Source organism: Vitis vinifera, chromosome 3 (genome assembly GCF_030704535.1).
Source record: "Vitis vinifera cultivar Pinot Noir 40024 chromosome 3, ASM3070453v1".
NCBI lineage: Eukaryota > Viridiplantae > Streptophyta > Magnoliopsida > Vitales > Vitaceae > Vitis > Vitis vinifera.
In genome coordinates, this window is record NC_081807.1 from 4,115,825 (window position 1) to 4,128,208 (window position 12,384).

Here is a 12,384-nt window from a genome sequence, read left to right on the forward strand (position 1 = left end):
ATTTAAAAATAAAAAATAAAAAAGAGAGGATTACCAAAGAAAAGATACATTTTTTTTATTATTATTATTATCAATTATTCAATGTAGTGATGGAATACAGGTGTTTGGACTTCATTTGGGTGTAAATTACTAAATTCTATACCATATTTGCTTTAGAAATGTTGTCTTATTTGACTTAAGACAATTGGGAGATCCTTTGTCATTTCCATATCTTTACGTTTGATCAATACAAGCATTTCATGTAGTAAGGTCACCTATTAATTTATTATAGAAAATCAAAATTAATCGAGAATTTTTTATTATAAGAGAAGAAGTTGGATGTCGTTGATATAATATATTTATGAACTCTTCTTAATTTTGTAAATACATTTTAAAGTTATGAAAGTCTTTTAATCACGGTATCTTATGTTTTGAATATGAGAAAAATATCGAATCAGTGGAGATGATTATAAAAAATTATGAGAAATTATGAGTTGTGAATGGTTATATTTTTTTTATTAAAATAAGGGAAAATTGTCTTTTGGACCAGTTGGACTCAAAAATTAAAATTGGATCCATAAAAGTTATATAATCGATGAGGATGATATAAAATATAAAGAAACCAATATATCCTTCAAAACTATTTTCTATTATCATGTCTGATAAACTTTTTTATCTTAATTTTTTTTAATAATTATTTTGAAATTTTATTATTTTTAGAAAACTAATTTAAATATATATATATTATAAAAATATATCATTTAAAAAAAATAAATTTGACATATTTTCAATTATATTTTTATATACGCAATTTTAAAAATATATATTTTCCAAGATGTTTGATTTTTAAATAATAATAATAATAATTTATTTTTATTTTTTTGAAAATTTGTGTATTTTTTTTCGAAATCACTAAATTATATTAAATTTTATTGAGGTTTTAAAAAAAAATTTAAATCAATGTTTTTCTACTCTCTTTTTTCATAGTCAATAAAGATCATTTTTTTAAATATAAAAAAATTATATCATTTTTTTCAATTTTCATATTTCCTCTAAGTCTTAAGCTTAAATAGTGAACTTATATGTTTTTGGCCCAATAGGTCCAAAACACAATTGTCCCATAAAATAATGTTAAACACATAATAAATAGTAATACTTTTTGATTAATTTAATTGACTTCATGTTCCATCGATCTCATTTAAGGGCTATTCATAAACTATATCTCACAAAAATTCATTTGGTAAATGGACTTATCCAAATTTTTGAATTTTTTTCGAGAATTTACTCTAGTATTTAAATTTGTTTTCCATGTTAGGGTTTAAGACGAGAGAGAGAGCAACCTTGTTAACTCCATATTTCTAATTATTTTTTAGAATACTCGTTAAAATTCACCCAAAAGCATTTTTAATTTATTCTTGAAAATCATTATATTTTTTTAACAAATTATCAAAAAATTGTTTTTAGTTCAAATTCTTCATTGATGTTATATATGCTTTTGTTTGTTTTTAGTTTTTTTTTTTAATTAAGATTTTCCTAGGGATAATTTTCCTAATATATTCACTAGCACTTAATTTTCCTAATATACCAATTAATATTTATTTTTTATTGCTATCTTAAAATTTTGTTATGTATATTATTTAACTTTTCATATAAATAAAAATATTATAGATGAAAATTTTGAATTATGCGGATTGATCAACCTAATCAAGTCGAGTTTAATTTGATTAACCTCAACTCAATTTGAATTTAAAGAAATCAGATTAGATTAAGTTTTAGTTAAACACTTGAGGGGTCAAGTTAATAATCAAACTGGGCAAACTCACCTAATCAAGTTGTAGCCCTTGTTTTATTTAAGAATTATTGTAATTATGTCGATTTAAATTACAATTGATAATTAGATACCACACCAAAAGTTATTCATATTTATTAAATTAAAAAAATTATTTAAATTTAATCATCCATTGTCATCCATCTACATAGTAAAACTAGTAGCAAACATGATGATATGTTGTATATTATGCAGCCAATCATTGAACCATGCTTATAAATTTATAATATCATTTTCTCAAAAAGGAATTTTTTTTTCATAATTAAATAATATTACTAATAAAAAAAATTAAACTAAGGCCAGTTAGATGAAACAAGGAACATTTAGTTGTGGGACCTATCATATCCACATGCAGTGGAGCAGTTGCCACAGCTGCCAAAGGATAATAATATACTCTGCCACTGATTTTTTTTCTTTCCTCCTCTTCAGTCTTTCAGTTTGGAACTGGTGTCTGTTGAGTGGTCAGAAGACTCAGCACCACCCAATTGATAATCTCTGGCAATGGAGCTTCGATCCCTGCAATCACCCACTGTCACCAGCATACCCAAACTCAATAGAAGTGGTGGGTTCATTGAAAAACCCTTTTTATGCGGTCAGGTCCTCAGGTTACCTAGTTCTAGGAGGTGCCCAGATTCTAGAAAGCTCACAGTTCTTGAATTTAGAGCTCAAGCCACAGGTATAACAATGCTCCAGCATTTTATATGAATTTTTGGTTTTATTTTCTTCTTCTTTAATTTTTGTGAAATGGGTGTTTGTTGAATTGTTTGATTGATGATTGAAACCCCTTTTGATGGGTGTTTCCTGTTTTTGTGTTTTTGATTGGTGACTTCCTGTAACTTCATTGAAGTTGATAATGGAAATAGAATTGGGCCATTTTGTTTAATATGTGATTTTGGGGATAAATTATAGTCATGAATTTAGATTGTTGATGAAGACAGTAGTCATCAGCACAAATGATGGTTGTTTTCGAAAAGGGTGCATTTCTGTTTATCCCATATCCTCATCTCTGATGATGTCCATAACTTTGGGAATTCTTGTTTTCAAGAGTTTTGGACTTCAGACTGCCCTAAATCTTAGGAATTAAAATGCTTAATGAAGAAATATGACCCAAAAGAAAAATGCTGTATATTCCAAAAAGAATTTGATTATAACTCAAACAAGTAAAATTACTATAATACATTCAAGATCCCATGTTTATTCGGATAATATTAGTTCAATATAAGAATGATATTTAACTCCAGAGAATCCCAATCTCTAACTCTGAATGAACAGGTCTCCACTATAGCCACCAGCACCTACTTTCACCTCCTCCTCCAGTACCTTTACCATAGCCTTCTTTACTATGGGAACTTCACCATTGGTCCTCCACCATCACCACTGAACCACCATAACATCTTTCCCAAAACCAATGACAACACAATTTTCATTTCCATCACCACCACAACCATCACAATCACAATCCGGTGAATCCCATATGCTGTAACTACCGATCACAACCACAGCCTCTACCATTGTGAATACCATGATTGGCTTGTGGAAAATGGTTCTATAGAACTTCACATGATTCTTGGCTTTAGAAAGCTTAAACATCAGCAATACATCTATGTAGAAAAGCCAAGCTCAATTCTGGGATGAAGGAATGCTCAGATACTATATTTTCATGTTCCTTTTAAAATTCTTAAAGATGCATCTGAATCCAGCCATTTAGAATAATTTTAGCGGGAACTTGAAATAGGTTCCTGTTAAAATTGCTTAACAACAACACACCATTAAATCAGTATAATTCTTCGATTTCTGCTGAAATGCAGCTGCCATGTCTTAATGCCTCTCCTAGTGGTTTGATAAGAAGTTTGTGAATTAGACCCAATCTTATATTTCAGTTTGAGTGAACAAGATGACCTAGATTGCTAAATCAAGCGGAAGGTGATAGAGGAAAATGTGTCTTTTTACTATATCTTATCAAAGTCTTAGTTCCCAATTCATTACCTCTGCACCATCTGCAGGAAAAACAGAATTCCTTCCTTTGTCTTTTTAGGTGAAAAATCCTATATCTCCCCTTTCTATATGTACTTAATGTTTGTCTCATTTCTACAAGGTACTACTAAATTCAGCTTCAGTACAATTGGGGCAATTCAAGACAAAGCTGATTTGAAAGATGAGGATCTTGCATTTGTAGCTGGTGCTACTGGTAGAGTAGGCTCACGAACTGTAAGGTCATATTCTATTGCTCACTTCACTTCCAAAGTCTGTTTTTTCATGATGATCCCTGGTTTTAGAATTTTCTAAAAGGTCATATTTTTCTTCAGGGAGCTTCTGAAACTTGGATTCAGAGTCAGAGCTGGTGTTAGAACTGCTCAGAAAGCAGAAGCCCTTATTCAAGTATGAGTTAATTAGTCATAATTGTGATTCACTCTTATTCCCAGTAATATTGATGTACTAAGAAAAAAAATCATTGCAGAGTGTCAAACAAATGAAGCTTGATGTTGAAAGTGCAAGTGAAGGAACTCAACGTAAGAAAAGAGAACTTTTGGAGTATCATTTCTTCTTATGTTTATTTGCTGTAAGCTTTGAAAAAAGGATGACAAAGATAATTGGTTTTAACATAACATGCTTCCTTTGATAAGAAATGCACCTATAGCAAATAACAGGTATTCTTTGGTCTTTAGCCCAGCTGTAGAAAAGCTTGAAATTGTGGAGTGTGACTTGGAGAAAAGAGATCAGATTGGACCAGCACTGGGCAATGCTTCAGTGGTTATATGCTGCATTGGTGCCAGCGAGAAAGAGGTTTTTGATATTACAGGACCTTATCGGATTGACTATATGGCAACCAAAAACTTAATTGATGCAGGTACGCAAGCTTTGGCTGGTGACTTTTTTACCTTTTTCATTTTGGCTCGGCATGATGTAAATTTTGCATGATTTTCTTAAATTTTTCTGGATTTGGTTTTGGTGACCCAAAGAAAGAAAATGATTTGGAAGTGTTGTGAAAATCAATCCTGAACATTGGTTTAATTAGTTCTCTTTTTTTTCTAAGCTCTCAATCCTAGAGACTTACATGCTTCTTTTAATGTGCAGCAACTGTTGCAAAAGTGAACCATTTTATTTTGCTTACATCTTTGGGAACAAACAAAGTTGGATTTCCTGCGGCCATCCTAAAGTAAGTTGAGAAATTCTTATTCTTTCTCAGATTTGTGTGACAATTTGCAGCATGTTGGTAAATAGCTCACTGGATAACAAAACAGAATTGACTTGTGGTTATCTCTATTTGGTGGTTCAATTTATTGTCTGTGTTGTCTGTTGAAGTTTGTTTTGGGGAGTCCTGATTTGGAAAAGGAAGGCAGAAGAAGCATTGTTTGCCAGTGGTCTTCCGTACACTGTGAGTGTTCATGGAAGGCTGTGGATAAGTTTATTGTGGGATGTATATTAGCTTGAACTTTGATCACTCAATTGATCGTGCTTTTTCAGATAGTGAGACCTGGAGGAATGGAGCGGCCAACTGATGCTTATAAAGAAACCCATAATATTACCCTTTCACAAGAAGACACTTTATTTGGTGGCCAAGTGTCCAACCTTCAGGTGTTCTACCTGTGAATTTTATTTGCATTTACTACAATATCCTTTCAGCCTTTTTCATAACTTTTCCCAGAAGAAATGATTGGAAGAACAATAACTCAAAATAGTATGCTTTAGGATAGAGAGGGGAATAATTACAATACTTGCTTTCAATATGCATTCAACTTACTTAGAGAAAAGCCTATTCACTTGTAAGTTGATACCAATTTTTATTTCACACCTTTCTAAATACCGTATCATTATAGACAAAGAATGTTTTCTCTAATATGCATGTTGAAACATATTTACACTGTAAATTTGTTCCTGATTACCCATTAGATAATCCTCATCTTGTCAAATCAATTATGTACATGGCTGCACCTCTGTTAGTGCACTTGAATACTAAATTTTCTGTCATTACTTACCTAAATTTGCCAAGGGGAACGAGTAAGGAGACTTGAAAATAATGGAAATTTGTCAGAAATTTGTCTTCCTTCCTGACCATAATAATTCATAATCTAGAGAACAACTGTGGGTATGCTTAGACTGTTCCATTTGGTTTGATTGAAAAAATCTGTAGATGATGAAGCTTTAAATCTGTTTGTATTAATGATGCATGGTAGTTAGGAATGATCATTGTCTATATCTTGTGCAATAGTGGAAGTGAATATCTAAATCTTGTAAGCTTCCAGGCATAAGATTTGTCCACCAACCCATTTTAGTTCACTGGAAAGCTAGGTGAAACCTAATTAGTTGGTGAAAAGATGGTTTTCCTTAAAATTATTTTTTGGTCTCAGTGGTAAAGTTCAAAGTTACGAGCTTTTTATATATATATATATTAATGATGCATGGTAGTTAGGAACGATCTTTGTCTATATCTTGTGCAATAGTGGAAGTGAATATCTAAATCTTGTAAGCTTCCAGGCATAGGATTTGTCTACCAACCCATTTTAGTTCACTGGAAAGCTAGATGAAACCTAATTAGTTGGTGAAAAGATGGTTTTCCTTAAAATATTTTTTGGTCTCAGTGGTAAAGTTCAAATTTACTAGCTTTATATATATATATATATATATATATATTTTGGATTCAATTATTCAAGGTGCGTTAGCAAATTTTCTTCATGCAAATTAGTCAAAGTGGGGACAGAGTGATGCATCTCATTGGTTTCCCCCTTGTCATTGATAAATAATATAGATATATGTACCCCTGAACTGTTGAGTTAGGCTGTGTCTCATATTTCAGTCCATTTAATTTGCCTTGAGGTTTGGGATGATGTATATTCCAAACTGAATTCAAATTTACATCTAATTGAAGAAGAAAAAAGAGGAGTTCTAGTCAAAACCCTCATTCATGTCTGGGCAAATAAACCATCCAATCAAGAGGTTTGCTCAGTGTGATGTATATAACTATAGTAGTTTGTTCAACTGAGTTGCTTCTTGAAAATCATTTTTTATTATTATTTTCCTGAAAATAGATGCAGACATGGTTAAAGAAACTCAATGCTACACCAAAAGTAACTTTCGTCAATAAATTTCAGGTAGCAGAACTCATTGCATTTATGGCCAAAAATCGTGGTTCTTCATACTGTAAAGTGGTGGAAGTAATTGCAGAGACAACTGCACCCTTGACTCCCTTCGGTGAGCTTCTTGCAAAAATACCCTCTCAACGTGTCGATGTTTCACCAAAGGTATTTTCCTTCCTTTCCTCCCCAGAAAAGAGAGAGAATTTTATTATAAACATTTAAAATGTATGAAGAACCTGAAACAAAGAGTCCTGAGCTGCTGAAATATTTTGTTCTAATTTGTTAAAATATTTTTTAAAGGAGGAAGCTTGGTATTTGCTATTTGCTAAACATTTCTTGTTTCTTCATAATTGCATTGCTAGTCATCTGACTTGTCCCTTATCATTAATTGCATCAGTTCTCAGTTTGCTCTGATGGAATTATAATCTCTAACCAAAATTATATAACTGCCACAACATTTTACTGGTATAAGCCAAGCCTTGTTGGAACTTTCATTCATTGTGTTTTACTAGAAAAAGCTTTGATACCCCTTGTGCTACCACTTGTGTCAGTGGAAACTTAAATAATAAATCATCTTTACAAAGTATATCAGAATTTAATGTGGTTTAGTCAACTATGCATACATCCACAAGCAAGAGAATCATTTCACTATATACCATGGAGAATATTACAAAGGGCAGAAAAGTAGTGTTGGCAGATCGAGGTCCTACACATAGATATAATGATTGAGCCCTGAAACATGCCATAGCATATTTTGAAGCTCCTTCCTTGTATTGACACCCAAACTATGAGCCCTCACTCCATTGGATGCCTCTAGTTGTTCGTCACATTTCTACCTAATTGGTATACGATTTACATGCTCATTTCCATATTCATCTTGTAACATTTTCCCCTCATGTCTTAAAATATTCATAGAGATATGATCAATCTTCTCTATTGTTCAAAATACTAAGCCTTTTACATAGCAACTCTGGTAAGGAAAAACTAGAGAAAGAGTCACTACGGCTTTTGTTGTACTTCGGGTATGGTCAACTGGCTTATGGAAATTGTCAATACTAGGATAAATGAATTTCTTTTATTTGAATCTTTAAGTGAAAAACAATATGTGAAGTAACCTTTATGAAGTGAAACTAAGTAAAAGAAACTAAATTAATAACAAAATGAATATTGATTTTTAATTCAAGTTTGGGGCTTTCCACAATCTAACTTAAGGTATAGAAATAGAGAGAACAAGGGTTTCTTAAGTAAAGTGATCTTAGGGTTTTAGGGTCTAAGTACCTTCTAAACATCAATTTCATACCATCTTCATATGGAGCACTCTTGGAATCACCGCCAAGCATGATCTTGACCTCCTCTAGATATTTGATTAAGAAGAAGGTTGATTTTTAACCCAATAAATATAGAACTTGAGAGAAAATATAGATGGGTAAAATAATCAACCCGTTTTGTAGAGGAAATTCCTAGCAAACATTTAGTTTTTTAGCTCAAAACATAGTATTTTCCCAAATAACAAGCACTTTCAAATTAGGCATAGCTTGAAGTTCAAGGGGATTCTCTCACATGGCTGCTCTCACTTTCTAACTGTAATGGGGAAAGTTTGCTTTAACTACTAGAGTGTATCTCAATCCAACAGTTCAGATTTTGCTCAAAAAAAATTGTTAAAAAATTTCGTTGGTCAATTGATCAAACTTCAATTGGGTCAGATCAATTCTTAAGGTAGATCAATCATTCTTAAGGTTGGATCCATAACATGCCAAGGCAAATGAGCTGATTTTGACAAATAACATCTTTTGAGCTTCTGACAATATTTTAACCATAAAATACACATTTCCAAAACTCAATTGATTAATTTTTACTCCCATTCACAACCTCAAACCACTTAACATCACCTCTAGATATCCTCAACATAGCACAGCGAATACTTGATCTGTGAAATAACAAGAAATCTAAGGGAGGATTTAAAAGCACCAAGCTGACAGTATGGAATGGAATTTTGACCTGGAATTACCAATGTGTTAGAACACTCATACTATTGTCTATGCTTTTACTTTTGAGGAAATTTTTGTAAGTAATAAAAATTTTTTTGTTTCTAATATATTTATCAATTTTTATAATGCCTTTAATCTGTTCATAGTCATTTCAAATATCTTTTATGTGATAATTTTGCCTACTAGCTTTGTATATTACACAGATGGAATGGAACAAATGGCACAATGCATGTATAGGTAGGTTATAAGTTCATAAATAATAAGTAGAAAACATGAAAGATTGATTCACTGTTCTAATGAGGTGCAGTAGTTTTGGACAAAGGGAAGGCTTTCATGTTTTATCCATTTGCTTTTTGACCATATTTTTTTTTTTGACCGTCTCTAACTATTTTAGGAATCAAATTATGGGAACTTTTTTTTTTTTTTTGGTTTTCAGGAATCAGATGCTGCAGATGGGCCTGCTCCTGTACCTGTTGTATCTGGTCCCCCTCCTAGCACTCCTATTGAGAAGGGACCTCCCCAAGGAAAAGCAACGGCAATGAGCCCATTGTCTCCTTATATTGTGTATGTCAACTTAATTAATATTACCCATAATGCATGGCATTTGGAATATTTTTTTACATTTTTTTTTCTTTATTTTCTAAGTTATCAAGATCTGAAACCACCAACTTTTCCTACTCCAATGCCAAGCACTAGTAATGGTGCTACAAGAGCAAGTGTTGTTGATGCCATTCCATCAGCACCAAAGTCCACTCCATCTATTCAAACCAACTTAGCAGACCCCTCAAGCTCTATCCCAGACATGAGAACAAGGCCTCTGTCAACTTATATTGTTTAACCCAATAGAGTTGACATTGTCCATCATATAACTTGACATTTTCTTTTTGGTCTTTTCTTTATTTACTGCCAAGTTGGTGTTTAGAAACCCTTAGAAATCAAATCAATGCATTGTGCACTATCAAGGATTTGAGTACACAAGTTGGTGACATAGTTTGGAGGTATACTGCAGTCACCAAATAAAATAGAAATGAGGGACTTTCTTAAAAACAAGAAATGCCATATAGAACAAGATGGATTATTTTAGGTCCCATTTATAATTCAATAGCCTGATTTAATTCCTAAAGATCACCTAATGTGCCTAGTCTTATTACTACTATTGTTTTTATCATCATGGATGTGTATGTCAACAAGATATTGGATCTATCAAGCAATATCCTGCTTCTGGAAGGTACTAAGATGCCTCTGTACTTCAATCTTGTGTCGCTACATTTCTCAGCAGGGAACTTGAGATCTCAAGATTATGGATTTTAGTGCCAAAACACTATTATTAGAAGTTGTATCACCTTCTTCTGGAGGCAATGATGTAGCTAGGACCATGTAATGTTAAAGATTTTCCCCAAGATTGATGAGTCATTTTTCACCCTCCATCATAAGGCTTTGATGCCGCCTGGTTATTTTCAGTACAAAATAGCTGCATTTTCTTTTAAGTTGTAACTACTTAGGTGTGCTTTCATCTTTGATACTTCAAACAATGTATTCTACAATTTATACCTGCTCCTGCTGAGCAATTGCAATTCCCCGAACCTGTATTTTTCCTTTTTTCTGAACTTTACAAAGGCTAGAGGCTTAAAATGGGGGCCCTTTTGTTCTCTAGGAGTCCTGAATCCATACAAGAGCATAATGAAGAGTAAATCACAACTGTCAAGTGTTAACAAAGCAGTGATCCTGCCTTTTCTTCCTATTTGTGTTTAAAATCTACATTTTGTGAAGTTACGGAATACATGACAGAGCCAGGGGCTGACAAAAAACTTCTTCATTGTTGGGCGCTATTCTTCTTCTGTTTCTTTTCTTTTCTTTGTTTAATTTCATGTCACAATATTGACTTTGATGTGGATGTACTTACATTGTGGAATTTAACTACTGCTACTTCATATCGTCAAATGTCATTGTATGCTTCAAATATGTGACCTTGGGGGTTATGATCCCTATTTGTTTTCAAAACATAGCCTACATCTTTCTTTCTTCATCTTATCTCAGTGTTTCTCCATACTCAATAAGAAGTAAGAAGCACTTGTGTGGATTTCTAATTTAAGTCTAGATTCAAATTAGATTTTAAATATCGTATATGCTATGCTAGTGCAAGTGATATTGCCTATGACAGAATGTTTAACAAAAATGTTTGCCTCTTTTGAAAGCTATGAAGATCTGAAGCCACCAACCTCTCCTACTCCCACCCCAAGCACCAGTTCTAGCACTGCCAGAGCACCTGATGTAGATGGAATTCCAGCAGAACCAAAGTCCATTCCCTCTGTTCTAGAACCCTTGAGCACTGTCCTTGCAAAAGAAGCTATCCAGGAAGAAGCAAAGAAAACAAGGCCTCTCTCGCCTTACATTGTGTAAGCTCATCTAGTTGCTATTTTTTTTCTTCTTCGAGACATGTTTGCTATATATTTTGTCCTCGGCTTATCTTCACGTGAAGTGCGTTTGCTAGACTCCTTCCATAACCTTGATTCACCCATTTGCCACGCATTTGAATTCAGTATTAGTTTCTCATATTTATGATTTCACTCTCTGGTCTTGGTTTTATATAACCATTTATTTTCTCCAATGCTCAACTTTTTTCCTTTTATCATTTTTCATGCTTCCCTGTGTCTTATGAGCTCATTATATTTCCAGCTACGACGACTTGAAGCCCCCTACATCACCATCTCCTAGTGCACCAACTGTATCACTCCCCTCAACACTTCCCATGGAAGGTGGGTCCAAGATAGATAACATCTCAGGCAACAACACAGCTCAGCCTCCAGCTGCAGATATACCAAAGGATGAACAGCATCACGTACAAGCAAAACCAAGGCCCCTTTCACCTTTTACCATGTGAGCTTTTTTTCCATTTTCATTTTTGTTTCTCCTTCTACTAGATCCATTTTATGTTGACCATCCACCATACCCCTTCAAGGCTTTTTCTCTCCCCTGCATGCAGTTGGTCTATTACTGAGGAATCAAAATCTTGCAAACTGAGTATCGTTTTCCTTTGTCACCTCAAACAGGTATGAGGACTTAAAGCCTCCCACATCGCCATCCCCCAGCCAATGTTAAGATGAACTGCTCATGAATGACAGCAAGGTACCAATTCAAATTCCTTCATACACTTTGAGAATCAAATAAATATTCCTTCATAGCTTGAGAATAAACCCTCTGCAAAAATCAAAATAACCCTGACTTCACAACTATATCAGAGCATCAGAGTATATCAGGACACTGCATTGGGGGAATTTAGTCATGTCTACAAGTATTCATGAGAGGCAAGCAATTGAAATCGCGGGAATAATTTTTATTATATATTTTCTGCTTTATTTTCGCGAACTTGTTTGTAACAATACATTTATTTCTATCCTCTATTTTTTACTCTCAATGTTTTCTTCAAATTGAAGTAGAATAATGAGATATGCTGTTTTGTGTTTGGCTGTTTTGAAAGCTTTTTTATTTTTCTGTTTACCCAACAATGCTGTTG

At 33.2% G+C, this 12,384-nt stretch overlaps 1 protein-coding gene across 3 annotated transcripts; it reads left to right on the forward strand.

Moving 5' to 3' along the window:
- Window positions 1-2,187: 2,187 nt before the first annotated feature.
- On the forward strand, window positions 2,188-12,333 carry LOC100262319 (protein TIC 62, chloroplastic). 3 transcript variants are annotated; one of them, XR_002029823.2, is made up of 14 exons: window positions 2,188-2,483; window positions 3,903-4,020; window positions 4,114-4,186; window positions 4,266-4,317; window positions 4,479-4,655; window positions 4,883-4,964; window positions 5,111-5,183; window positions 5,273-5,383; window positions 6,898-7,047; window positions 9,307-9,434; window positions 11,066-11,266; window positions 11,547-11,747; window positions 11,854-11,996; window positions 12,110-12,333. XR_002029823.2 is itself a non-coding variant. In XM_002284626.5 (14 exons), exons 1-13 carry the CDS (start codon window positions 2,309-2,311, stop codon window positions 11,967-11,969), a joined length of 1,590 nt encoding a protein of 529 aa, XP_002284662.1. In that variant the 5' UTR covers window positions 2,188-2,308; the 3' UTR covers window positions 11,970-11,996; window positions 12,110-12,333. The 3 variants fall into 3 exon arrangements, 2 of the variants coding, with proteins under 2 accessions (XP_002284662.1, XP_019074628.1); XM_002284626.5 differs by having other exon boundaries at window positions 11,921-11,996; XM_019219083.2 differs by lacking the exon at window positions 12,110-12,333 and having other exon boundaries at window positions 11,854-11,997.
- The last annotated feature ends 51 nt before the right edge of the window (window positions 12,334-12,384 follow it).

Excerpts from the sequence above, each read along its gene's own strand:
- LOC100262319 (XM_019219083.2), top strand. The coding sequence starts at position 2,309 with ATGGAGCTTCGATCCCTGCAATCACCCACTGTCACCAGCATACCCAAA. Across the intron at positions 4,187-4,265 it reads AAGCAGAAGCCCTTATTCAA|AGTGTCAAACAAATGAAGCT; the intron begins GTATGAGTTAAT and ends AAATCATTGCAG. Across the intron at positions 11,748-11,853 it reads CCCCTTTCACCTTTTACCAT|TTGGTCTATTACTGAGGAAT; the intron begins GTGAGCTTTTTT and ends CCCTGCATGCAG.